The following is a 26,455-nucleotide window of genomic DNA, read 5'->3' on the forward strand; positions in this document are numbered from 1 at the left end:
CCTTAAGTCGACTGGTGTCTCTTCTCCCGGCCCTTCAGACTTCTAGACCCACATCTTTCCCTCAACCACCTCTTTAGTTCTTTTTTTTTTTTTTTTTTTTTTTTTAATGTCCAAAAACTTTTTTATTGAATTTAGTAAACATACAAATAAAGCAATCAATGACTGTATCTGCAATCATTCTTTGTGTATAAGCATAGCATACCAGCAGAAAACAGAATATATATATATACACAAAATACAAACAAAACAACACATACATACATTCACACATACATACTTGGCAGCTGAATTAAAAAATAAGTACTCTGTCCATATGTTAATTACATCAAATTAATAATGTCATAATATCTACCAGGAATACATGTACGCATCTGATCTACAGGACTAAAAGAAAATTTAAGAAATGGAAGCCACTTGTACATCAGAGAATCGTTACCTTCTGAATTATTTATATTGCATAAACTATCTGCTATCTTGTCCATAGCATAGACCTCCCAGATTTTAGCATACCAGGCTTTAACTGGAGGAATATTGGGAGATTTCCAAAATTGGGCTAACACCATTTTAGCAGCAGCTAGTAAAAGGGATATCAGGGATTTATTGAGAGAAGTAATAGAAATACCTTTCCAACAGTCAAGCAAAATGAGTTCCAATCTTAAGGGTAAACTATAGCCCGTGATATCCTTGATTTTTGCCACAATTACTGCCCAAAACGACTGCACCCTCGAGCAAGACCACCAGCAGTGTATAAATGTGCCCACCTCTCCACAATTTTTCCAACATTTGGAGGATTGATTTATCGCCATATGGCTTAATCTCTGAGGTGTTAAATACCACCGGAACAAAATTTTTTGAGTTTGTAATTGTATATTCAATGATTTTGAAACAAACGAAGGAGATGACCAGATTTGTTGCCAAACATCCTCCTGAAAATTAATTGAACTATTCCTTTGCCAAATTTCTTGATAGGATAACAAATCAACAGCATCAATGTCTAGCAAACCCTTATAGATAAATGAAATCAGTCCCTTCCGCTTTAAAAAAGGAGATTGTAGCAAGGATTCAAAGAAAGTAAGAGGTCGATTGAAATTGTATTTCTTTGAGAGTGATGTCACCAAGTTGTTAATTTGCAAGTATTCAAACCATGGGATTTTTGTCCCACCAGTTTTCTCTTCTAAAGATTTTTTGTCGAGCACTTTTCCATTGGACAAAATATCCACAAACCTATAAAGATTATATTTTTTCCAAATTGGAAAAGACTTGTAAAAAAACCCCGGTTGAAACCAAGAAACATCCATAAAATGAGATAGTGGAGACATAGGAGGGGCTAAAAAGAGGCGGCGTTTGTCCCAAATCTGAAAAATGGCTTTAAGGAAAAGGTTGGAGGAGATATTAGGAGGTCTCTTCTTTGGAAATTCCCATAATGTAGATTGAAACGATTTGTTATTTAGATAGGTATCTTCTAGGACCTTCCAGCCTGAATTTAAATCAGCATCATGGTATCTGACAAGGCCTCCTAAAATGGCAGCTTCATAAAATTTATGCAGATCCGGAAGAGCCAGACCACCTGAGGATTTAGAACGAATAAGAGTTGCATACCCTATTCTAGATAAGCCCTTGTTCCAAATGTATCTTAAGAACGAACGACGCCAACCCACAAATAAGTCCTCAGGAATAAGAATAGGAATGGCTCGAAATAAAAACAGAAATTTGGGAAAAATAAAAGATTTAATAATCTGAATTTTTTCATTCCAGGGAATGAGTGAAGAATTTTTATTCTTTTGCATAGTAAGAATGTCCTTAATCAATAAATGATGATTGACTTTAAAAATATCTCCCAATTTTAAAGGTATATTGATCCCCAAATATGTCCAATATCTATCCATTTTTTTGAAGTGATAATTTGAGTAGATGGAATCTTGGAGAGCATCTGAAATTGTAATGGGATAAAGAATGGTTTTAGATGGGTTTACTCGAAGACCCGAGATAGAAGAAAATACAGATAATAAATCAAAGACAGCTGGTAAAGAAGTCTTAGGTTTTGTAACAAAAAGCACTAGGTCATCTGCAAACAAAGACACCTTAATTTGTTTCTTTCTAATAGGGATACCAGCAATAATATTGGTATTACGGATAGCATTAGCAAGAGGTTCAATTGCGATTGCAAAAAGCAGAGGAGACAAGGGGCAACCTTGCCTCGTCCCTCTGAAAAGATTAAATTCTTCAGAATCCAAATTATTAATAGAAAGAATAGCAGAAGGCGACTTATATAAAGAATGGATTATCTTCAGAAAATTCGGGCCAAAATTCATTTTCTGCAGTAAGGTTGTAAGATAAGGAACTTCAACGGAATCAAAGGCTTTTTCAAAATCAATAGACAAGATAAAGGAAGACTCAATATTAAATTTCCGGCAGTATTGAATAACATCAAGGACCATTCTAGTATTGTCCGTTAACTCACGGTGTGGGATAAAGCCCGATTGGTCAGGATGAATGTAGTTCCCTATAAAAGTATTAAGCCTAGCCACCAGGGCTGCTGTAAAAATCTTGTAATCGCAATTAAGGAGCGATATCGGCCTGTATGAACTAGGGTCTAGCAAGTCTTTGTCTTTCTTTGGAAGAAGAATGATTTTTGCCTGTGACCAAGTAACTGGAAAAGAACCAGACTGTACAAACTGATTACAGGCGTCCGCCAAGATGGGAGCCAACAAAGTATTAAAAAATTTATAAAATTCTGGTATAAAGCCATCTCGGCCTGGAGATTTATTGGATTTCATAGACTTGATAGTCTCCTGTATTTCAAGTGCAGTAAAAGGTTTGTCCAAAAGGGATTTAACCTCAGGAGAAACAGGCTTAATAACTGAGTGAGTGTCTAAAAAAGATGAAATAAGGTCTGATGCTGGATGCTGGGAGGAATATAGAGATGAATAGTATTTTTTAAAAACTCCTACAATATCCTTAGTGGAATGTTTCAAGGTACCGGATTTAGAACGAATGGAAGAAATAGCCATTGAGGATATTCTCTTTTTAACCTTCCATGATAGGAGTTTAAGGGATTGAGGAGTTCGAAACCAATATTTTTGTTTTATATAAGCCATTTGTTTTTGAATCTTGGAGACGTCAAAAGATTCTAATTTTTTCCTTTCTATAAGAAGTTTTGAATAAGTTTTTTTGCTACCAAATTTTTTAAATTTCTCTTCCAATTTGGTAATGTTGGCAACCAAATCTGATCTAATTTTGTCTTTTTCTTTTTTATACGAAGAGGCAATAGCCAAAAATCTGCCACGAATTACAGCTTTAAACGAGTCCCAAACTATATGCTGAGGTACTCCACACTCAGTATTGAATTGAAAAAATTCTTTAATGTCTTTTTCAATGGAATCTGTAACCGATTTCATAGACAGAAGTTTACTATCCAATCTCCAATTAAAAGAAAAAGATCTTTCAGTGATTCCTGACATATAACCTTCCAACCATGCATGATCAGACCAAATCATTGGGCCAATGTCTACTTTAAAAAAAAGGTTAGAAATAGAATCCGAAACTAAAAGAAAATCTATTCTGGAATAAGTTTGATGACGAGAAGAAAAGAAGGTATAGTCTCTTTCTTTTGGATGCCTGCTTCTCCAAATGTCTGACAGATTATAGGATTGAAAGATTTGAGCTAAATCATTTTGGCCATTCGAATCTTTTGATTGAGACCATTTATTGGCAGATAGAGGTAGCAGGCTTTTTTGAGATCTATCTAAAGAAGGATTGACAACATAGTTGAGATCTCCTCCCAAAATAATGGGCCCTTTATGAAAAGTTTGAAGTTGTGACAACGTATCTTTAATAAATGCAATTTGTCCATCATTTGGAGCATACACCGATGCCAGAGTATAAGGGCTACCATTAAAGACCCCATTGATAAAAATATACCGACCCCTAGGGTCAATTAAGGAATTTTCAAAAGTGAATTGGACTGATTTACCTATTAAGATGGCCACACCTCTTGCTTTGGAGGACCCGTAAGCTTGAAATTGATGAGCAAAAAATTTTGACTGGAAGACCTTGGGCTGGTTACCCTTAAGGTGAGTTTCTTGCAAAAAAACTATATCTGGTTTCTGATGAGAGATGGCAGAGGCAACCCGTTTTTTCTTAATTAAATTATTTAGCCCATTACAGTTTAGAGATAGAAATTTCAAGTGGCACTCTGCCATAATTGAAAGAGGAAATAACCAAGGTTATCAAAATTATTGCAATTCATAGCTTTGAACCCAGGTGCCACCAGGATAGCTAGAGGCGAATCCTGTAGATCAAATTTCAAAGGTATGAGGACAGATTTCAGATCAAAGGCTTTAAAAAACTTCCAACTAAATCCATAATAATTCAATACAGTTATGCTGCCCGTAACACAAACAAAAAACCATAACCAACACCAGTGGTCTAGCATTAACAGACACTAGCCACTAACTCACCCTCCAACTCTGTTAACCCAAACTTGGGAAAACAACAACTATTTACTTAAAAGGATAAATTTGAAGCGGAAGTCTTCGTTACTGAAGACACCACACAACTAGCAACAACTACCAAATGGAGCTAATTAAAAAAAACTGAAGTTCTCCATTCTCCCTCTCTGCCAAAAATGCTTATATTTAACACTATCAACCCAGCAAAAATAAAATTTATAAACAGAATAACAGAGCCGAATGTATAGAAAGTTTATAATGAAAGGCCAAACAAAGCTGATCGAGTCAAGGCTAAAATGCCTAGAAAGCCACATATAATAAAACCTGTGCCTTTTACCAACTCAGGTTAGTGAATTAAAGATAATTACAGGCAAACTAATATACCATGTGTAACAGCATCAGATCTCGATCACAAAGTTATTGTAAGACTTAAGACACTATGATAAAAATACAATGAAACTTTAAACAGAACTATGAACGCTATTAAATACTGGTCTCCCCAAACACTCCCCACCAACTATCCTTCAGCCACTTATAAGCCTATGTAGGGAGATATGATGGTGAGGGAAACAAGTTTCCAAACCTTCATAGTAGCATAAGGCACAAACTGACACACACATACATTCCCTACCCACCCTCTGTCTCACAGATTCATTTCCATTCAACAATTCACACAGGAAGGGAAAAGGTCCTGACAATTCATTAACTCATAGTAGAAAGAAATATATTGATATAAAACCCTAATCATACTATTCAAGTTTCTCACTCTGATCTACCCCCCCTCACTCACTCTCTCTCCCTCCCTCTCTCCCACTCCCTCACTCAACACCCAGCCTCCCCATTCCAGCTCCTACTCAAACCATATATTCCAAGTCACCCCATTCTTCCAATCATGCATACCCAATCAACCAAGAAGATTTCCTTTAATGAGTTGATTTGAATTAATAACTCCCTCACATTCATAACATTGTGTTCAAAAGATATAAATAACCAAAAAAAAAAAAGGGGGGGGGGACCCCCCAATTTCGTATATAAACATTGCTTCATAGGCACGAAACAATCATCAGCATATTTCTAAGCCGTGACAGAGTTACACGTAGGCAAAGCTTATAAGTCAGCAGTTCAGTAGGCAAAGCTTATATGTCAGGGGGGGGAAAAAAAAAAAAAAGGGGGGACGTCAAGAATCCACACAAAAAAGGGAAGATTTCTGCATAGCAACAGTTCCAGCGTTTAGCTTCTAGGAGAAACAGGCCGATCAGGACGGTTCATAGGCACACGACGCCATCTAGTGTCTGAAGTTATTGAGTGAACATGTGAGACAGCTTCTATAAGGCCGGTGGGAACAGGAAGATTCAAATCTCTCAGCATGCTTAGGCCTGAGTCAAGGCCTCCAGCGACAAACGACCGATCCTGTACAGTAACTTGCAGCTTGTACGAAGCAACCCATCGATATCTGATGTTTTCCCTGTTCAGGATTTCAATAATTGGCTTCAAAATTTTCCGCCTTTGCAAGGTTTCAGAAGACAAATCCTGTAGAATTTGGATGTTGTAATCTCCTAGCAGAAGTGGATTTATAGCCCGGGCTTTTTGCAGCAGCTTGGATTTAACTGAGGCAGAAGAGAAACGGACTAAAATGTCCCTAGGCAACGAAGTTTTCTGTGTGCGCAAAGGGCCAATTCTATATGCAGCCTCCAGGGCACAAAGATCAGATTCAGAAAAACCCAATGCCTTTGATAGCCAGGAGGCTATAAGAGATTTTAGGTCAGAGGGAGAGGCAGAGTTCTCGGGGAGCCCGCGAATTTTAACATTCCCCATTTTCAGTTGGTTCTCAAGTGCAATAATTTTATCAGTGGCCCATTCATCTCTTTTATAAAAATACTGAGTGTCCTCCTGCACAGCACATGCCATGTTAAAAGCAGAATCTGCAGTCTCTGCCACCTTCTCTAAGGACGTTTTGAAACCCTCCAACTGAGCAGAAAGGGGCTGGATCATGGCAGATATTTTGTCAGTCATATTTTTTTCCAGTTTTTGAAAAGCCTCCATTACCTCAGAACGAAATGAAGCTAGGTCTGCTGCTGTGTTTTCCCCTTCTCCCGACGCCATCTTGCTTGCAGGGCTGCTTGCTTTTCCTGAGGCCTTAGCCTTAGGCTTTTTGGGAAAATAGTCTTTAACAGAGTTCCTTGAGTTTCTTTTTGATCTGGATTTTTGACCATCTACTGTTCCCATACTAATTAAAGAAAAAAAAGAAAACAAACAACAACGCTGGGCGCTTGCTTAAGTGGATTTGGCAGGGGTAAGTAAGGAGCTCTGTTTTCAGGCGTCCATTCCCTATGCGTGCGACGCCACGCCCCCCACCTCTTTAGTTCTTAAGAGAAGTGTTTCTGTGTCTGTGACCTCTCAGGTCTTTTACTGTGACTCTTCTCTAGTCACACACAGCCCCGTGGCTGTCTAAATAGAGTGAACAGTGAGCTTTGCTTCTCTCGAAGACTCTCCTCAGCTACTGTCTCAGCAACTTTTCAGACCAACTGCTCTCTTCAGCAGTCTCCCCCAGACTCTGTCTGACACTAACTGCCCCCAGCCGTTAGCTGTCAATCACCTCTGAGAGTTCCGAGCACTCTGGCCCCACCCTCAGATCACCTGATGCAGGCTCTATGCATCCTTAGTTTTCTTGTTAACCCGTTCATTACTGTCACAGCCCCATTTGGACATTATCACTTCGGGATGTACTCACTTTTGTTGCCAGCAGTTTAGACATTAATAGCTGTGTGTTGCATAATTTTGAGGGGACAGCACATTTACACTGTTATACAAGCTTTAGACTCACTACATTACATTGTAGCCAAGTGTCATTTCTTCGGTGTTGTCACATGAAAAGATATACTTAAATATTTACAAAATGTGAGGGAGTGTACTCACTTCTGTGACATACTGTATATATATAAAACTGCCCTTTCATTGTCTTTTCCTACATTTCCCTAACTCTTTCCCACACTTTCCTCCTTGGTTTTGGTCTCTTCCTTTAATGATCTGCCGTTTGGCAACCCCCACTTCTAATTTTTCTCCCCCCCCCCCTTCTTTTTCAGTCTCAACTCTTCATCTGTCTGTCATGGCAACTCACAACATATTTAATACAAGTATAGCAACAAGCCTTTGTTAAAACTATGAACAGTTGGGGGAGCTAATATTTTTCCATAATCTGTCAGTGTAGTGAAAGTATGCTTCCCCTCCCTCCATCCTTTGCATGCATAATAATAGACTGTTAATCTGCTTTACTGGTAACAAATGAGGATCAGACGTTAGAATATATATTTGCTTTATTTGTACCCTGCCTTTCTTCCCAAAGGGGGCCCAAAGTGGCTTACATCATTCTTGTCACCTCTGTTTTACCTTCGTAACAACCCATGAAGTAGGTTAGGCTGAGAGTGTGTGATGAGCCCTAAATCACCCAGTAAGCTTCCACGGCAGAGTGGGGATCTGAACCTGGGTTTCCCAGTTCCTAATCCAACATTTTAACCACTACACAAGCTTAGTTTCCATTGCAAATAGCGTGGGAAGGTCTGGAGATAACTGGGGCTGGGATACTCCAGTTCCTTTCATTCCCGTGATCATCCTGAAGTTGGTGGCCAATTTTGAGATACTAATTTCATTTTCTGATAAACTATGCCTGCCGAAAATGGGCAGACAGATGGACACGCAGATCCTTTTGTTAATACAGATGTGTGATAAGATCCATCAAAGTTATTTGTTTTTATAATAAATTTGGATCAGGATTATATGGGAGGCACAGATGGTGTCTTTGTCCAGGAACCCATGGTGACTCTCTGCGGCCCTGCTAAATAAAGCCAATGTTAGGTTTTATTGCTGGGATTATCACACAGAATTTGAATGGAGCATGAATTGTCAAGCTAGGGATGCTTCCCTATGAGATGTTCTGGTGATTGAGGAGGGCTCCAGCCTGCCCTTGGAATGGAATCCTCTTAGCCGGCATATTTGTCCTTCCCATGGTCGTTTTAACTCCATGTTCAACTAAGAGATGTTGCTGCCAAGAACCACCATGTCACAAGCTTTTGTATTAGAGCTTTCCTGGTGCACTGAAGCAGAAGCACCAAAGATTTCTATAGCCCTGGTTTCTGGCAAAGGCAGAATGAGCAGAATAAGGTAAATAACATATGAAGGCTATGTGCCCTTGGCACACATACCAAACGGCAGCATGCCAGACAGTCTTGCTTGCCATGCAGAGCTGGTTCTTCACCCAAGAGAACAAGTTGAGCCGCAGGGGCATGAACAGAATTGCTCAGAATCTGGTAGCTCCCCGGGCATCTGGCCAAGAACTATCCTCTTCTCCCTCCTTCCCTCCTTTTTTTATTTTTGCTAGCACTTCAACATCTTTGCAGGTGGATATTGTTAGGCTTTTGTCACATTAGCCATACAAGTCACCCAGTGCGGGACCCAAAGATGTATGAAACATGGCTTTGAGTTTGAAATTTAGAACAAGTTTTTCTAATTGTTTTTTCTCCATCTTGCTTCTCATTTGTCTGTATTTATATAATGTAATGACCAAGTTCTAAACTATCTTTGCTTCTAATGATTAGTTCTTTATTCCTGTTAATAATCTACAGATACCTGAAATTAATGTTGTAGCTTTTATAAAATAGCAAATACAGATAGGATAGTTTTAGAAAGAAACATTCTCTCTGTTGTGATATGGGTCAGGTAGTCATCGTGACAAGAATGGATTATGGTGATGAAACAGCTGCCCTAATCAACGCCATTAGTACAGTGCAAGGTAAATATCACATTTCATACATGTCGGGGCTGGTGGAGATCTTGTCCTTTGGTTAGATTATGGGGGTGGAGGAAGTAGGGTTGCCACCCCCAGGTGGAGTCTAGAGATCTTGCAGAATTATGACTGATTTCCAGACAACAGAGAACAGTTTCCCTGGAGAAAATGGCTGCTTTAGAAAGTGGACTCTATGGCATAGTACCCTGCTGAGGTCCCTCCCCTTCCCAAACTCTGCCTTCCCCAGGCTTCACCTCCAAATCTCCAGGAATGTCCCAACCTGGAGTTGGCAACACTAGGGTGGGGTTCCCTCTCAGCTTTGCAAAAATGCCTTGAATGAAGGAAGAGGGGCTCAACAAGCAAGCAGTTGTAGGGACTTGCAAGTCGCAGGAGGACTTGCTATCAAGAGATGCACCACCTCCCCCTTTGTATACGCAAGACACCAGATGTGGTTTCTAGCATTTCCTGTTGAAAAGGGATCTCTTAAAGACTTTTCCTGGGACAAAAAGGGACAGGATTATTTCCTCTGACCTATAGAACGTTTATTTCTTAGACAGAAACAAGGCAAGTATATCAATCAATAAATAATTCACATTACTTTGGAAGCTATATTTACATCTATAAAAATGGTTTACATTGGGGGGGAGTAAAGGAAATAATTCAGGATTTCATTGGGAATCCTCAAGTATTTATTTATTTACTTCATTTATACTTTGCCTTTCTCTATAATGGGGACCCCAAGCAGGTTACTTCCTCACCTTGATTTTATCCACACAACACCCCTGTGAGGTAGGTTAGGCTGAATGTGTGTAACAAGCTTCCATGGCAGAGTGGCAGGGCTGCCAAGCTCCCAGATGGGGCAGGGGTTCTTCCGCTTTGGAGGTCCCCAGTCCACCAACCCACAGTGGGCCAGCGGAGGGATCCCCTCCTGACATCACCATTGTAAGAGGTACCATAGAGTTTTTCTCCCAAATTGCTAAAGCGTCTGGGGAAACCATAGAGTTTTCCTGCAAGCTCCTAGAGCGGCCGGTGCATGACATTGCCAGCGTGATGACATCACTTATGAGTGACGCCATTGCACCATGCACGTGAAAAAAGTCCTCCACCAGAGGCCGTGGGGGACTTGGCAACCCTAGAGAGTGGTGATGTGAATCTTGGTTTCTCAGAGCCTAGTCTGACATTCCAACCACTACATACCTAAAATAACTTTCGTATTCTGACTCATATATCATTTATTTGATTATTAGTTTTGATTATATCTCTCTGTCATGTGATAAAAGCTGACAGACTCTTTTCCCGATAAAGAGATTGGTTGCCAGACATTTCCTGCTTTTCAGAGCTGCAAATGGTTCTTTTATAATATATCTCAATATCTCTTTGTCATTGAACAGGTCTGGAAGTAGCATATGTGAATTCTCAAAAAAAAGGAGCTTTGCTAGAGAGCAAAAATATAATAAGTAGGTAGGCACATTTTAGAAATACTACAGTTTTTACAAAAACAGTTACTGTGGCACAACTGAGGTTAAACATATTAAAACTTGTTTTTTCTTAATTCCTGTGATTCATTTTTAGATTGGAGAGATGTTCCTGTGTGATTGTGTATGATCAGCATATTGGACCTGATTTTCCTTGGAATAATTTTTCATTAGTAGTGGAATATAACTATTCAAAAAATTCCTGTTGGATTAATCTTTGCAAAAATCTGAACATTTCTTATATAACTTTCATAACAGCTATCCCAGAAACAGCTGGAATTGGTATGTGAATTTCTGAAGTAGAAACAGTATAGGGGGAAAATCAACAGAAGGTTTGCTTTATGTCATAAAAAGTGATCTAATATAATTTTAATTTTAAATGGTTACATATAATTGGTTCCCAGTTAAAACTTAACACATCCCAAGATGCTACCTACTTATCCTATAATGAAAAATTCATTGAACGCTCATGACAGATATAAAAGCAACCCCACTTGAAAGATATTGTTAGTGACTGCTCATATCTCCACCTCAGAAGTAAAATGTTAGAAATACAAAATGTATAATTTTTTTTAAATGATGAATCTCTTTATATAACTAAAATTATCGCCTGTTCATATGCTCTGCAGAGTGAGGTTGTGTCACTTTTGTGCTTTTGTGTAGGGCCCAGAATACCAGTAGTGATACTAAACAAAAGTTAGGTAGTAGTAATAATAATATTTTACTATACCTTGTGAAGCTTGTGTTTTATTTAGCTTTAGAAGACGTTTCTCCAGATGATTTTGGACATATCCTTCTTGAGGTGCAAATTCCATATGTTTTCATGACAACCGAGGGACTACTCAACACTCCAGAACTCCTTCAGTTACTGGAGTCCAAGTAAGGGAGATATATCTGCTAAATTAGGGTTGCCAAGTCCAATGGAAGAACTATCTGGGGACTTTGGAAGTGGAGCCAGGAGACTTTGGGGGTGGAGCCAGGAAAAAGGTTGTGACAATCATAATTGAACTCCAAAGGGAGTTCTGGCCATCACATTTAAAGGGGCCACACATCATTTAAATGCCTTCCCTCCATTGGAAATAAAGAAGGATAGGGGCACCTTCTTTTGGGGCTCATTGAATTGAACTCCTTGGTCCAATCTTTCTGAAATTCCAAGTGTCTTTTGAGGAGAGGTACAGATGCTATGCTAAAAATTTGGTGCCTCTACCTCAAAAAACAGCCCCCCCTCCAGAGCCCCAGCTACCCGCAGATCAATTCTTCATTATTCTCTATGGGAATCAGTCTCCATAGGGAATAATGGAGTGCCCAGCAGACATTTCCCTCCCCCTCCCGGCTTTCTGATGACCCTGAAGCGGAGGGAGGGCTTCCAAACTGGGGGATCCCCTGCCCCCACCTGGGGATTGGCGTGGTTAAGCATTATTGATCTAATCCAGGAACTGGGTCCAGGAACTTCTCAGATTCTGTTAATAAACTTCATCTGGCTTTGGATCTAGCACCGATCCTCTCTTTATGTGCAAGTCAACAAAGAATTGAATTTCTAATCATGCATCTAAACTGTTTTTTCCTCTCCATGGCAAATAGCAGCTTGGATGTGGGAGGAGGGGCTAGATCAAGAACACACTGCAAAAGGGAAACTTATGCCCCTGTGCCATGGCCCTGGTCCAACCCCCCGTCCCCGGGAAAATAGTCCCATTTAGAAATCTATGTGTGTGGTTTGTGTAAGTCACTTCTGATTTAGGCAGCCCTATGACATAAGGACCTCATTAACAACCTTGCTCAGGTCTTGCAAACAGAAGGCCATGGCTTCCTTGATTGAGTCAACCCACGTCATGTTGGGTCTATGTCTTTTACTACTGCCTTCAACTTTTCCTAGCATTTTTAGTTTTCCAGTGAGGCTTTTCTTCTCATGACGTGACCAAAGTACAATAGCCTCAGTTTAGCCCTTTTGCTCCTAGAGCAAATTCAGGCTTGATTTGGTCTAGAATCGACTTATTTGTGGATGATCAGAAATCTACCACTGTCTATCATAATTAAATTTTGCTCCAGGGACACTGTATTAGGTGATATGGGCAAAGAAGGGATATTAGAATTGGGAAGCAGGGGGGAGCGATGCAGTGCTAAAATGCCTAAAAGTGGTCTGCTAACAGAGATTAATCTATGCAGGTACAATATTACATTTATTGAGAGAAGCTGCTGTGAAGCATTACAGTTCTTTGGGAGCACAGAATGTTATGTTGTGATAACAATAGATGAATGCACAGCAATCATTATGCAGGTAAACATATTCCTGTGGGGAGATTTTATTTTACCCTTGTCCATACCACAGTTCCACATAGAAGAACACTTTCCTTTACACCCATTGAGCTTTGTAGAGCTAAGAATGCCTACAGATCAATAATAAAATTATAAACTAACTTCAGGAGAAAATACCTTATTTATAAACAAACATGCTTATAAACAAACATCTACCTTGTTTATTAATTGTCTAATAAATCATACATGTTGCTAGAGTGAGTGTATTGTGTAATATATCTAATAAATACTTTTGTATATTTTAATTTGCTAGAACATGGTACATTGTAAAGTGAAAATTATTACCTAAGTGAAGAGATAAACCTTAGAGATATGTTAATGAAAACATGGCTTTTAAAGGCTGCATGATTACAAACTGGCGAAACATCAAGCTAAAGCATTTCGAGTAAAGGAAAAAAGCCTCTGTAGAGCTGTATGGTTGGTTGGTCACAGCACTTTAGAGTCCTAAAATAAACATGAACATTTATTATACAGTTGCCAATTCTCCTGTGGTTTGGCAGACTTTTATAATAGAGAATCAGGGCAGGCCCTGCCAATAGGCAAACTAGGTGGCTGCCTGCAGCACTGGCCTTCTGGGGGCACTGAATTGTGTGCCACATGTGACTCAGTGACATCTTCAGTGCAGGGGAGGGGCGCCAGAAGTTAGCCTTGCCTAGGGTGCTAGACAGTCTAGGGCCAGCCCTGCATAGAATTATTCCCATTTTACAGAAAGGAAATTAAGTACAAAGCAATAAGTAACTTGTCAATTGGGAGATGAATCCTGTGGTTGAAGCATTTTTGATGATAAATATTAAAAGCTGGTAATATATTTATTTGAATAATTTATTTATATTTACTTTGTTGCAGAACATAGAAGAACTCAATTATGAAAGGTCCTCTGACAATGTTGTATTAAGACTGATGCTATTTTCACTCCAATACTCTTGCTGCTGGATTATTTTGTACTCTCAAGCAAGGTTAAATTCTGAGTAAGTTCAGATCTTGGTTTAATCTTGCAGGCATAAATTCTCACCATGATGAAAAAAGGCAGGTAATAATAGTTTCAGGTTCATTGGGATTGCTACATAAATGAACAGCTAGATTCAAGTCCAGTAGCAAGACCCACAAGATTTTTGGGGTGTAAACTTTTGAGAGCCAAAGCTCCCTTTGTCAGATTAAATAAATTTTTCTCAACAGGTTTAGATAGGGAGAACATTTTATCTCTCACTTTCATTCCTTGTACGCTTTGAGAAGGAAGAGGGAGGAAAGCAAAAAACTTAAAGTATGTCATCCCCCCCACACCCAGAAATATTAAATCAACAATTAATTGGATGCATGTGTAATCTATGTCATTCCCCACTACCACCATGATCTAGCCTCCTCAGATTAGGTATAATTATCTGTAACAGTGATTTTGCAAAATCTAAAGGGGCTATTTAATGTTCAAAGTTATTTGAGATTATGAACAGAGATACTGAATAAGTACAATTGAAATGCTGCTTTGTTTAGGTATAGCCTAGCTGGGAAGACTTTGCATCACCTGGCCTTAATTTATGCGGCGCTCATTCTATTTTCCCAGAAGTCAGAAGACTTTGAAGTGAAGGTAGTTGTGGTAAAATCATTGGCTGCTCTATTTTGTCTGGAATTGCTGTTGTTAATTCACGTGGTTATTGCCAAGAATCCAGAGGATGTTGCTATCAAAACCTTGTTTTTGCAGGGTTTTCAGTATTGTTCCCTCCTCTCCTTTTTTCAGGGCTTACGGTATTTTTTTTTCTTTTTTGCTTTGGGTGAAATTGTGGGACTCTCCTATCCAGTTTGGGCAGTGTCGATGTAATGGGCAGTGTTGATGGAATGATCTGAGGTTAGGTTGGTAAGATGGCTGGTAATGTCCCACCATTTCCTGGCTGCATGGCCATTTTAAAGTGTTCTGCAGTTTGGTCTCTTCCTCCATTACACCTGCTGTAACTAGAAAGCAACATCTGGAAATGTCAAATGAATGTTATATAGTATATGCAGTGAAGTGAAGTGCAGGAGACATAAGGAAGGACAAATTTCAGAAGGTGATCATTCTGTGGGACTGCCAAAGTGTCACAACAGCAAGGAGCTCAATGACATTTGCTGAAATGGACTAGCAAATTGTCCTTTTCACATTGAGGAGGAGAGCAAGACATTTATGGCAGCTTTAATGCGAACATGGGTATGGGAAAGGTGGCAGGCTTTCTTGGCTGGTTCTCTTGTGATAAATACCAGAGAGGTCAGTAACACACTGCTCAGTTTAGCCTTTGCTATGGAGATGGGTAATGCAAGATCATAATGGGAATACAGCACCCTATTAAATGTTCTGTGGAGCTATTGCACATGACAACAAATGAGCATCACTTTAAGAATCCTTATGTGGAAGATGAAAAAAACATTATAACATAAGCAAAATATTTAGTGCTTCATGTACTCAGTTAAATATTACCAAACATTGCAGTGAAGTCTGTGAAATGATTGCTTTTTTAATGCATGTGGTTGATTGAATCTGTATGTTTCGATGTGGTACATCTGATCACTGCAATGTATTCTGTGCTGTGTAGATACCCTTTGTTTTATATAGGAATATTCTGGATTGGCACTTGAAAAAAAAATGCTCTTCTGACGAGAAGTAACAAATTTTGTATTGCCACTAGAGGTCAGCAAGCTCAGGCATCACAGTATGCAAGGCCACTGCGTATATTCTTTTGGTTTCTTTAAACTGTTTTGTTTAATCGCCTCTTCCAGTTTTTCCTATTCAGGCATATTTTCATTCTTTTTTACATCCAAATGCTGGGGTTTATATAGATATTTATTTTTTTTCAAATGTAAGAGAAACAAAACAAAAACAGGACTTTCCTTGAAATGCTCCATTTATAGCCCCCCAAGTAGCTATTCCCAGTTGTCACAGCAATTGTGGCTCCTTGTGTGATAAAGGGCATTTTGGGGGGGAGTAGTGGGACACCTGGACTAATTCTTTTTTTGCTGGAGTTTGGCTCTTCTGCCTCTTCCTGCTGTATTCACAGAATGATAGTCACCTTTTTCAAGTTTTAATGTTATTTTTCTTAATAATAAAAAACTAAAATTTCACATTAGTTGTTAAGACTTAGTTTCAAGAAACTCAATTTTGCTTTTACATATTTTGAAAGCTTTTCATCCGTATGGTTAAAGGCTGTGATCAGTTCAAGAAACTTTATTCATCAGAAGTTTCCATCTGTTGTAGTAAAAAAAAAGTGTCCTGTAACATCTTAGATTGAAAACTTGTGCCCATTACAAAATGCGGGCAATGGAATTGTAAATCAGCCTTTCTGCTTGGCCATCTGTCATTTCAGAAATTGGACACAAACAAATGCCTTATACTGCCTTTTTTGTTTTTTACATTTTTATAGCAGCAGTGGGAGTGGGACTGAAATACTTTGGCATTAAAAGATAGGACAATTTCATGGAGGATAGGCCAATCAGCAGCTGCTAGTCATGGCGTCTGAGACAGTAAACCACAATCTGAGACAATAAACCTCTGGACAGGAGACAACATCAGGAGAAGGCCTTAGCTTCTTTGTGCTGTTGTGGGCCTTCCATACTACCTGGTTGGCCACTGTGTGAGACAGAATGCAAGATTGAATGGACCACTGGTCTTCTTATGTTCTTCTTTCTGCCATTTCATTCAAGAACCTTTAGGATCAAACTGAACTTCTGCACAGCATGTTGTTGTACACAGGCTGAGATTGTGAACATGCATAATTGCTTAGGCATCTGAGAAAGCTGGCTCTAGGTTATGAAAGATGACGCCACAAGAAATTTAGGTTGGGGTGCCAATGTAGGCATAGTTCTGGACTTCTTCCTTTGTTGTTGACAGAATACATTCACTGCAGATGTGATTGAAAGGAGAGACACATGTAGAGGGGATACCTTGGGACCCAACATGCTTGGGAGAAAGGTGGATAAATAAATATTCTAAATAAATAATTAAAATCTAACTCTTGTCCCCGCATGCTGAAAATCACCCATAATTTTTCTCCATTGGAGCTGGTGAGGAAAACAGTGAAAGAGGAGGCTCCTCTTCCTCTCCAGCCAATCATGCCAATCTTCCCCTTTAAACTGAAATCCTAGAAATTGTGTCTGTTTTTAGAAACTGTTAGTAAAAAGCAGGAGTCATTTTGTAGAAAAATAGGTGGTGGAGCTAATTCAGGGATTGTTATGCAGCTGCACATACTATTCAATGGACAAGGAAGTAGAACTCTCAGAAGGAGGAGGTGGAACTCTCAGAAAGGTTCAGGAGCTGTGCTCCTGTGAGCTCCCACTGAATCTGAGGCCTGGTAAAAAGAACTGTGGAAAAACACCATAAAATGTATTTTTATCCATAGCCTTTAAGATGCTGTAGGACTCTGATTGTTTCTGTGCCTTTCATGTTATCTGGATTTATAATGTTAAAACACCTTTAGGTGGTTTTTACACCAGGAGTTGAAGAGACAGCACTCCTGATTCGTCAGATTGCCGACTATGTTTTGAAGACTTCTAAAAGACATCCTCAGGAGTGGCTGGACAAATCCTGGCTTTCTGTCTTGCCATCAGAGGTCTGTTTGTCTTAATGTACAGGGTTCCTTTTGTATACAGATACAATATTTTTAATTTTTACTATATTTAGGGTTTTACTCTGGTTATAGTTCCAGAAAGATCTCTGGGTTGTGTCAACACCAGTTTATGGTTCCTTGGACAAGGAGGCCCAAATTGACATTCCATATTTGCCCTTCCTTACTTTGGCACCTTCCGATGCTACTCTTTGCATGTATGTGCGGTCTACAGAAACATGCATATTCCTTAGAAGCGACTGCTTCGCTTGTGAGTGGATCCACTGGAGAAGGGCAACAGTTTCCCACTTCACATGGCAATCTACCATTCTTTTTTGCAATCTGATCTACTTGAGGGGTTGTCTGCTGTTTGCAGGTTCAAAGAGGGTCAGGGGGTGGTGGGTTGGAAGGAATAAACACACAAACAACCATCCTCTGGCAAAAAGCATCGCAGCAGCCTATTTATTTGAATACAGGCAAAAGGAGCAATGGCACAACATGGGGACGGATCCAAGCCAATCCGATGAACCCCTTCCCAGCTCACTTGCTGGGAGTTAAACTGTGGAGTGGCAAGAAACTGGGACACATGTGGGTGCTGGCCTATGCCTGGTCCCCTTGCCAACTGGTGGTGTAAGCCAGCCGGCAGCCCCCACCTGGGCATGAAGCTGAGTGCCTCCACACCTCAAGGGAGCTCCCAAAATGGAGAAGGCAGGTGCACAGGGCCAGTCTCCCCTCCCCTGGGAAACTGTGGGTGCTGGCCTATGCCTGGTCCCCTTGCCAACTGGTGGTGTAAGCCAGCCGGCAGCCCCCACCTGGGCATGAAGCTGAGTGCCTCCACACCTCAAGGGAGCTCCCAAAATTGAGAAGGCAGGTGCACAGGGCCAGTCTCCCCTCCCCAAAAGGATCTGTCCCAATGCCCAAACTGCCAGGCTGCAACTGTAAAGCATAATTAAGCAACACATGAATCATAACCAACATGGGAGGGTGGGGAAGACAGTGAGCCGAGAACAGAGGGCACGCAACACATGTGGGCCTGTTTAAGTAGCCCTTGGGCTCCCACTGCCTGCATCCACCCCATGAGGTTACACCTGATGTGGCATGCTGTAAGGGGACCCAGCTCGCCCTGCCCCACATAGCCCTGCAAGCCCCATGTAGCCAGACAAGCCTCCTTCCTGCCTTCCCCCTACCTCCTGCACCACAAACAGCAGAGGTGAAGCCTTGCTTCTTTCAATGGCCGGAAGGTTGGAAACATTCTTGCCAGAAGGGTTGCCATCAGTGTGCTCCCTGAAAACTGTGCATGAGTGGCCACTTATTAACACAAGAAGCCCCACTCAGCAACAGTCTGGAGCCCTGCAGGGTCTTGCACTGCCCATTGCCTATTTTAAGATTACAGAAATTATATTCTGGTCAGTGGTGGGGGTGGGGAATGGAGCATTGGTTGGCATCCAGATCTCCCACTCAATGCTGGATTAAACCCTGTGGAGGCCCCTAGGCAGTCAAAATCTTGGGGGCTCCCTTGCAAATTATCTTAGAGTCTGAGCGCCTGCCCCGCTGCACACTGCAGGCATCTTCTTAAAAGCCCCTTTTACTAAGCTGTGGGGAAGAGGCAGAGAGAGGCAAATGTGGCGACAACGTCAGCAGCAGCTGCACCAGGCAAGTCAGGCAAAGAGCAGCTCAGTTGCTGGCTGCACATGCAGGCTGGGAGGGCTGCAAGCAGGGCAAAATCAGGCGGGAAGCTCACCCGGGACCCCTAAAGGAGTGGGGGCCCATAGGCCAGTGCTTACTTGACCTAATTATTAATCTGGCTCTGCTCCCACTTGACACAAGATCTAAAAGTAGATCTTAAACTTTATGACTTCATTTGAATTAGACATTCACTCTCAAAAAACACCTCCCCCCCCAAACTGAGGTGTAATGGAAGAATCCAAGACAGTCCTCAAGATTAATGGTTGGAGCAACACACTCCAGTTTTACAGGACAACATTGTAACAGCAATTCTTTTCGCTATGTCCTGTCTTATTGAAGGTGCTGTCAGCATGACTCGGAGAAGGGAATCAAGCTGATTCTCCCTACTGGAAATTGTAGTCTAGATGTGAATTAAATCTGTGCTTAGCTCCTGAGAACGGTGGCTCAACAATATTTTATCTTCATTAATTATTTGGAGACCACCAACTTTGAAGTCAGTGCAAAATTTAAACATAACAAAACTAATGGTTTTTGCCCTCCTAGCCAGAGAAGTGCTTGCTTACGTTTCCGTGTGTGAACCCCCTCGTGGCTCAAGTCATGTTAAAGAAGAGTTTGTCATTGGAGTGGCTCCTGTCGGCAACTTTTGACCAGCTTCAGGAACTTCTGCCTGAAGTGCCAGAAAAAGTTTTAAAGGTCTGATATGTAGGGTATAAAAGTGTGTGTGTATATTGGGGGTGTTGTATACATTTATGTGCACATAACAATTCACTACAGTTTAAACAAAAACAGAAGGCTAATCAGCCCAAGCTACCCTGATTTCATCAGATCTCAGAAGCTAAGCAGGATCGGCCCCAGCTAGCACTTGGATGGGAGACCACCAAGAAATACCAGGGTTGTGATGCAGAGGCAGGCAATGGCAAGCCACCTCTGAATGTCTCTTGCCTTGAAAGCTCTTTGAGGTTGCCATAAACCAGCTGTGACTTGATGTAAAAAAAAAAGCTGCGTAGAGTCTGAATGCATTAGAGTTGCTATGTGAAGGGTTCCAAAATAATGAACACATTGTAAATACTGTAAAAAATTACTATTTTTTCATATAGTCTTACAATGTGTTCCTTAATGTCTGAGAACTACTAGTACTTTTTAAATAGACAGTAGCATTTTTACAAATTATTAAAGTTGCATTTTGCAGTTATGGTAAGAACATCAGAGAAGCCATGTTGGATCAGGCCAATGGCCCATCCAGTCCAACACTCTGTGTCACATAGTGGCCAATATATCTCTTTGTGTGTTTATATACATACATACATATATACACACACACACACATATATATATACTATGGCTCCATATTTTTATCCAATCCCCTCTTAAAACTGGCTATGCTTGTAGCCGCCGCCACCTCCTGTGGCAGTGAATTCCACACCTTAATCACCCTTTGGATGAAGAAGTACTTCCTTTTATCAGTTTTAACCTGACTGCTCAGCAATTTCATTGAATGCCCACGATTTCTTGTATTGTGAGAAAGGGAGAAAAGGACTTCTTTCTCTACTTTCTCCATCCCATGCATAATCTTGTAAACCTCTATCATGTCACCCCGCAGTCGACGTTTCTCCAAGCTAAAGAGCCCCAAGCGTTTGAACCTTTCTTCATAGGGAAAGTGTTCCAAACCTTTAATCATTCTAGTTGCCCTTTTCTGGACTTTTTCCAATGCTGTAATATCCTTTTTGAGGTGCGGTGACCAGAACTGTACACAGTATTCATTTCTTATGAATGGTGCATTTCTTATTTTCTGTGAGTGCTTCTGAAATAAACAAACAAGGAACAGGAAACAAGCCTAGAATGCTTTTTTCCCTCCTTGTATGTTGGTCCTTGTACATTGATCATAGCTCAATGGCACACAGGGTGGCTAGTACCAATATAGCTTTTTAAAAAAAGAAGAGCCAGTATAAAAGAAATGTTGCAGGTCTGTTCCATGATGCTGTGTGTTCCTTCCTGGAGAGTCCGTCTCTCCAGAGAGTGTTAGCAACTGCTAGTGTCTCTGGGCAGTGCTGCTAACAATGCCTTTGCCTCTGCAGAGAGCCCCAGGGCAGGAACAGATCTGGGGAAGTAGGCTTCAAGATCCTTGATGATGCCCTGCTAGGGCTAGGCTCCAGTGGCCTTGATGGATGAGTTTGGTGCCTGGGGATGGGGACCTGTGGTATGTAGGAAGTGGAAGACTTCCTTCCCCCACGATGAACACCCTTCACTAGGGTGGCCAGACCGTCCCGGTCTCCCGGGACTTTCCCGGTTCTGGCCCCCAATTCCCGGCTCCTGGGCTGGGTATACCGGGACCATTAGAGGTCCCGGTTTAGCTAGCCACAGAGCCGGGGGCCGCACGCGCGGGCAGGGAAGGCGGCGAGTGAGGGAGGGAGCGACCCTGCGCGTGCGCAGATCGCCCTGCGCACGCGCAGGGACGCTCCCTCCCTTACTCGCCGCCTTCCCCGCCCGCGCACGGGGCCCGGCGGTGGCGGCGGAGGCCCGGAAGGGCGTCGGAAAGGCCCGCGCTGGACGCTGGAGGGCCTCCAGCGACCACCGCGGGCCTTTCCGAGGCTTCCCCGGCCTCTACCACCCCCCCCCGGTGCTCCTCCGCCCGGGGGGGCCTCGGAAAGGCCCGCGCTGGTCGCTGGAGGGCCTCCAGCGACCACCGCGGGCCTTTCCGAGGCTTCCCCGGCCTCTACCCCCCCGGTGCTCCTCCGCCCGGGAGGGCGTCGGAAAGGCCCGCGCTGGTCGCTGGAGGGCCTCCAGCGACCACCGCGGGCCTTTCCGACGCTTCCCCGGCCTCTACCCCCCCCCCCCCGGTGCTCCTCCGCCGGGGAGGGCGTCGGAAAGGCCCGCGCTGGTCGCTGGAGGGCCTCCAGCGACCACCACGGGCCTTTCCGACGCTTCCCCGGCCTCTACCCCCCCCCCGGTGCTCCTCCGCCCGGGAGGGCGTCGGAAAGGCCCGCGCTGGTCGCTGGAGGGCCTCCAGCGACCACCGCGGGCCTTTCCGAGGCTTCCCTGGCCTCTACCACCACCCCCGGTGCTCCTCCGCCCGGGAGGGCGTCGGAAAGGCCCGCGCTGGTCGCTGGAGGGCCTCCAGCGACCACCGCGGGCCTTTCCGACGCTTCCCCGGCCTCTACCCCCCCCCCGGTGCTCCTCCGCCCGGGAGGGCGTCGGAAAGGCCCGCGCTGGTCGCTGGAGGGCCTCCAGCGACCACCGCGGGCCTTTCCGATGCTTCCCCGGCCTCTACCACCCCCCCCGGTGCTCCTCCACCCGGGAGGGCGTCAGAAAGGTCCGCGCTGGTCGCTGGAGGGCCTCCAGCGACCACCGCGGGCCTTTCCGAGGCTTCCCCGGCCTCTACCACCACCACCCCCGGTGCTCCTCCGCCCGGGAGGGCGTCGGAAAGGCCCGCGCTGGTCGCTGGAGGGCCTCCAGCGACCACCGCGGGCCTTTCCGACGCTTCCCCGGCCTCTACCACCCCCCCCCGGTGCTGGCGGAGGCCCGGGAGGGCGTCAGAAAGGCCTCTCCGCCGCCGCCGGACTCGCCGCCGCCGCCGGACTCGCCGCCGCCGCCGCTGGACTCGCCGCCGCCGTAGGTAAGGGGGCCGAAAGCGGGGGGGGGGCTGGCGGGAGGGGGTGGCCTTCCTTCCCTCCCTCCTTCCTTCCTGCCTTCCCTCCTGCCTTCCCTCCTGCCTTCCTTCCTTCCTTCCTCCCTTCCTCCCTCCTTCCTTTCTTCCCTTCTTCCCTCCCTTCCTTTTCTCCCTCCCTCCCTCCCTCCCTTTCCTTCCTTCCTTCCTTCCTTCCTTCCTTCCTTCCTTCCTTCCTTCCTTCCTTCCTTCCTTCCTTCCTTCCTTCCTTCCTTCCTTCCCTCCCTCCCTCCCTCCCTCCTTATGTTCTTATGTGATCCAGAGTGTTGGACTGGATGGGCCACTGGCCTGATCCAACAGGGCTTCTCTTATGTTCTTATGTGACGCAGAGTGTTGGACTGGATGGGCCACTGGCCTGATCCAACAGGGCTTCTCTTATGTTGTTATGTGACGCAGAGTGTTGGACTGGATGGGCCACTGGCCTGATCCAACAGGGCTTCTCTTATGTTCTTATGTGACGCAGAGTGTTGGACTGGATGGGCCACTGGCCTGATCCAACAGGGCTTCTCTTATGTGACAATACTGACTTTGGTGGACCCAAGCACTGATTCAGTGTAAGGGAGCTTTGTGTTTGTGACTGGAGTAGACAATACTGACTTTGGTGGACCCAAGCACTGATTCAGTGTAAGGGAGCTTTGTGTTTGTGTCTTCTAGTGCAATTTTGTTCTCAGATCCTGTATTTACTTCATCAGTATATGGGATAAGGCACTTTCTCAACTGTGCTGCATAATGCAGCCTATTTATTTTGTCCTGTTGGCTCTGTTGGCTCTATCTGCGCCACCTTCATCACTTTCGGGGTGTGGATCCCCCAGTGGAGTGGTCTCCCGACTCCCTCCGCCGGCTGTTTCTTGTGTATAAACAATTTTATTAGTAACATATGGTAGTAGAACTATTTCTACAGCTTATAAAAAAAAGCCTTAAGATGAAAGCATCATTCTACCCCACATCTTACTTTCCTCCCACCCCACCCCCCAATAATTGACCCCTGCCAGTGTTATTTTTTAGAAAACAGATATTAAAGGTACCTTTAACTATCAAGAAAAAACGAAAATTGATTAAGGGAAAAAAAAAAGAAAAAAAGAAAACCCTTCAAAAGTTATATTCTTGTCTTAAAGGTCTTAATCTTCAAAAATTGTCCAGTGTCCTTTTATTTTCCACTCTTTTTCTACATATCTTCTGAATTTCTTCCACTCCCGATTAAAGAGTTCTAAATCGCAGTCTCTTAATTTTCTTGTTAGCTTATCCATTTCACTCCATGACATAACTTTTAAAGTCCAGTCCCACTTTTCTGGTATTTTTTCTTGCTTCCACAACTGCGCATACAATGTCCTAGCAGCTGAGAGCAAGTACCATATTAAAGTTCTATCTTCTTTTGGAAAATTCTCCATTTGTAATCCCAGCAAAAATGTCTCTGCTTCTTTTTTAAATTCATATCCTAGGATCTTAGATATCTCTTGTTGAATCATCTGCCAAAACATTTTAGCTCTTTCACAAGTCCACCACATATGGTAGAAAGAGCCTTCATGCTTTTTACATTTCCAACACCTATCTGGCATCTTATTGTTCATCTTTGCTAATTTTTTTGGAGTCATGTACCATCTATACATCATCTTAAAACAGTTCTCTTTAATACTATGACATGTTGCGAGTTTCATAGTTTTTCCACAAATGTTCCCAAGATTCCATTTTTATTTCTTTATTTACATTAATTGCCCATTTTATCATTTGAGATTTCACTACTTCATCTTCTGTAGTCCATTGTAAAAGTAATTTGTACACTTTTGAAATTAATTTCTCATTATCTCCAAGCAGAACTCTTTCCATTTCTGTTTGCTCTTTCCTTATTCCTTCAGCTTTGATATCATTCTCCATCAAGCTTTTTATTTGTTGCATTTGAAACCAATCATATTTATAGTTCAATTCTTCTGCAGTTTTCATTTCTATTTTCCCACTTTGTATTTTTAGTAGTTGGTTGTATGATAGTTGTTTTTCCTTAACTGTTTTGGCCGTTAACTTTATCACTTCAGCCGGCACTATCCACAGAGGTCTTCTCTCATCACCATATTTCTTGTACTTTATCCACACATTTAGTAAGTTGCTCCTTATATAATGGTGAGAGAAAAGACCGTCCATCTTCTTTTTCCCATAATACAAGTAGGCATGCCAGCCGAATTTTTTTCCCATGGCCTTCTAACACTAGAAGTTTTTTATTTAATAACGTTATCCATTCTTTCAACCATACTAAACAAATTGCTTCATGATACAGTTTCAAATCTGGTAATTGAAACCCACCTCTCTCTTTTGTATCTATCAGGACTTTCATTTTAATTCTGGGTTTCCTCCCGGCCCACACAAATTCCGAGATTTTTCTTCTCCATTTATCAAATTGCTTAGCATCTTTCACAATGGGGATAGTTTGAAACAAATACATAATCCTTGGTAAGATATTCATTTTTACTGCAGCTATTCTGCCCAACAATGACAAATTGAGCTTGTTCCACTTTAGCATATCTTCTTCTATTTTGCGCCAGAGCTTTTCATAGTTGTTCCTAAACAGATCAATATTTTTCATTGTTATCTCTACCCCTAGGTATTTTACCTTAGAGGTAACTTCACAACCCGTTAGTCTTTGTAGTTCTTGTTGTCTATTTTTCTGCATATTCTTACATAAAATTTTTGATTTTTCTTTGTTTATGTAAAGTCCCGCCAACTCCCCAAACTCTTGTATTCTCGTTAACAACAACGGTGTAGCTTGTAAGGGATTTTCATTTATAAACATTATATCATCCGCAAATGCTCTATATTTATAGGTATACCCTTTTATTTGTAGTCCTTCTAAATCTTTTTCATCTTGGATCTGCATCAGTAAAATTTCAAGAGTTATTATGAACAACAATGGCGAAAGCGGGCAGCCTTGTCTAGTACCTTTACTAATTTTCATTTCGTCTGTAAGATCTGCATTGATGCACAACCTTGCCCTTTGTTCAAAATATATTGCCTTTATCATTCTTATAAAACTTTCTCCAAGCTCCATTTTTTCCATCACTGCAAACATGAAGTCCCAATTTAAATTGTCAAATGCTTTTTCTGCATCCGCAAAGAATAGTGCTACTTCCTTTTCTGGATGTCTTTCATAGTATTCTACAATATTTACAACAGTTCTAATATTGTCTCTTATTTGTCTTTTGGGGAGAAAACCAGCTTGGTCCTCCTTTATAAAATTTATCAGATATTGCTTAAGTCGTTCCGCCAGAATTCTTGTAAATATTTTATAATCATTGTTCAAAAGTGAAATTGGTCTATAATTTTTCACATTTGTGACGTCTCTTTCTTCTTTAGGTATCAAAGAAATAACCGCTTCCTTCCATGTATTTGGTACCTTCCCTTTAGCTCTTATTACATTCATCAGCTTCTGTAATTTTGGTATTAATTCATCTTTAAAAATTTTAAAATATTTAGCTGTATAACCGTCTGGCCCGGGAGCTTTATCATTCTTCATCACATTAATTGCTGCTTCAATTTCT

At 42.1% G+C, this 26,455-nt stretch overlaps 1 protein-coding gene across 1 annotated transcript in view; it reads left to right on the plus strand.

Annotated features, from left to right (window-relative positions):
- Window positions 1–26,455, plus strand: part of SHOC1 (shortage in chiasmata 1) — a 106,957-nt gene that overhangs the window by 71,772 nt on the left and 8,730 nt on the right. The window contains exons 15-23 of the mRNA XM_060236532.1: window positions 9,165–9,237; window positions 10,623–10,692; window positions 10,804–10,988; window positions 11,462–11,585; window positions 12,870–12,981; window positions 13,866–13,987; window positions 14,508–14,601; window positions 17,456–17,587; window positions 19,811–19,960. Of these exons, the coding sequence (XP_060092515.1) occupies window positions 9,165–9,237; window positions 10,623–10,692; window positions 10,804–10,988; window positions 11,462–11,585; window positions 12,870–12,981; window positions 13,866–13,987; window positions 14,508–14,601; window positions 17,456–17,587; window positions 19,811–19,960 (1,062 nt within the window). The remainder of the gene's footprint in view (window positions 1–9,164; window positions 9,238–10,622; window positions 10,693–10,803; window positions 10,989–11,461; window positions 11,586–12,869; window positions 12,982–13,865; window positions 13,988–14,507; window positions 14,602–17,455; window positions 17,588–19,810; window positions 19,961–26,455) is intronic.

The sequence above is a fragment of the Heteronotia binoei genome, chromosome 4 (assembly GCF_032191835.1).
Source record: "Heteronotia binoei isolate CCM8104 ecotype False Entrance Well chromosome 4, APGP_CSIRO_Hbin_v1, whole genome shotgun sequence".
Classification (NCBI taxonomy): Eukaryota; Metazoa; Chordata; class Lepidosauria; order Squamata; family Gekkonidae; genus Heteronotia; species Heteronotia binoei.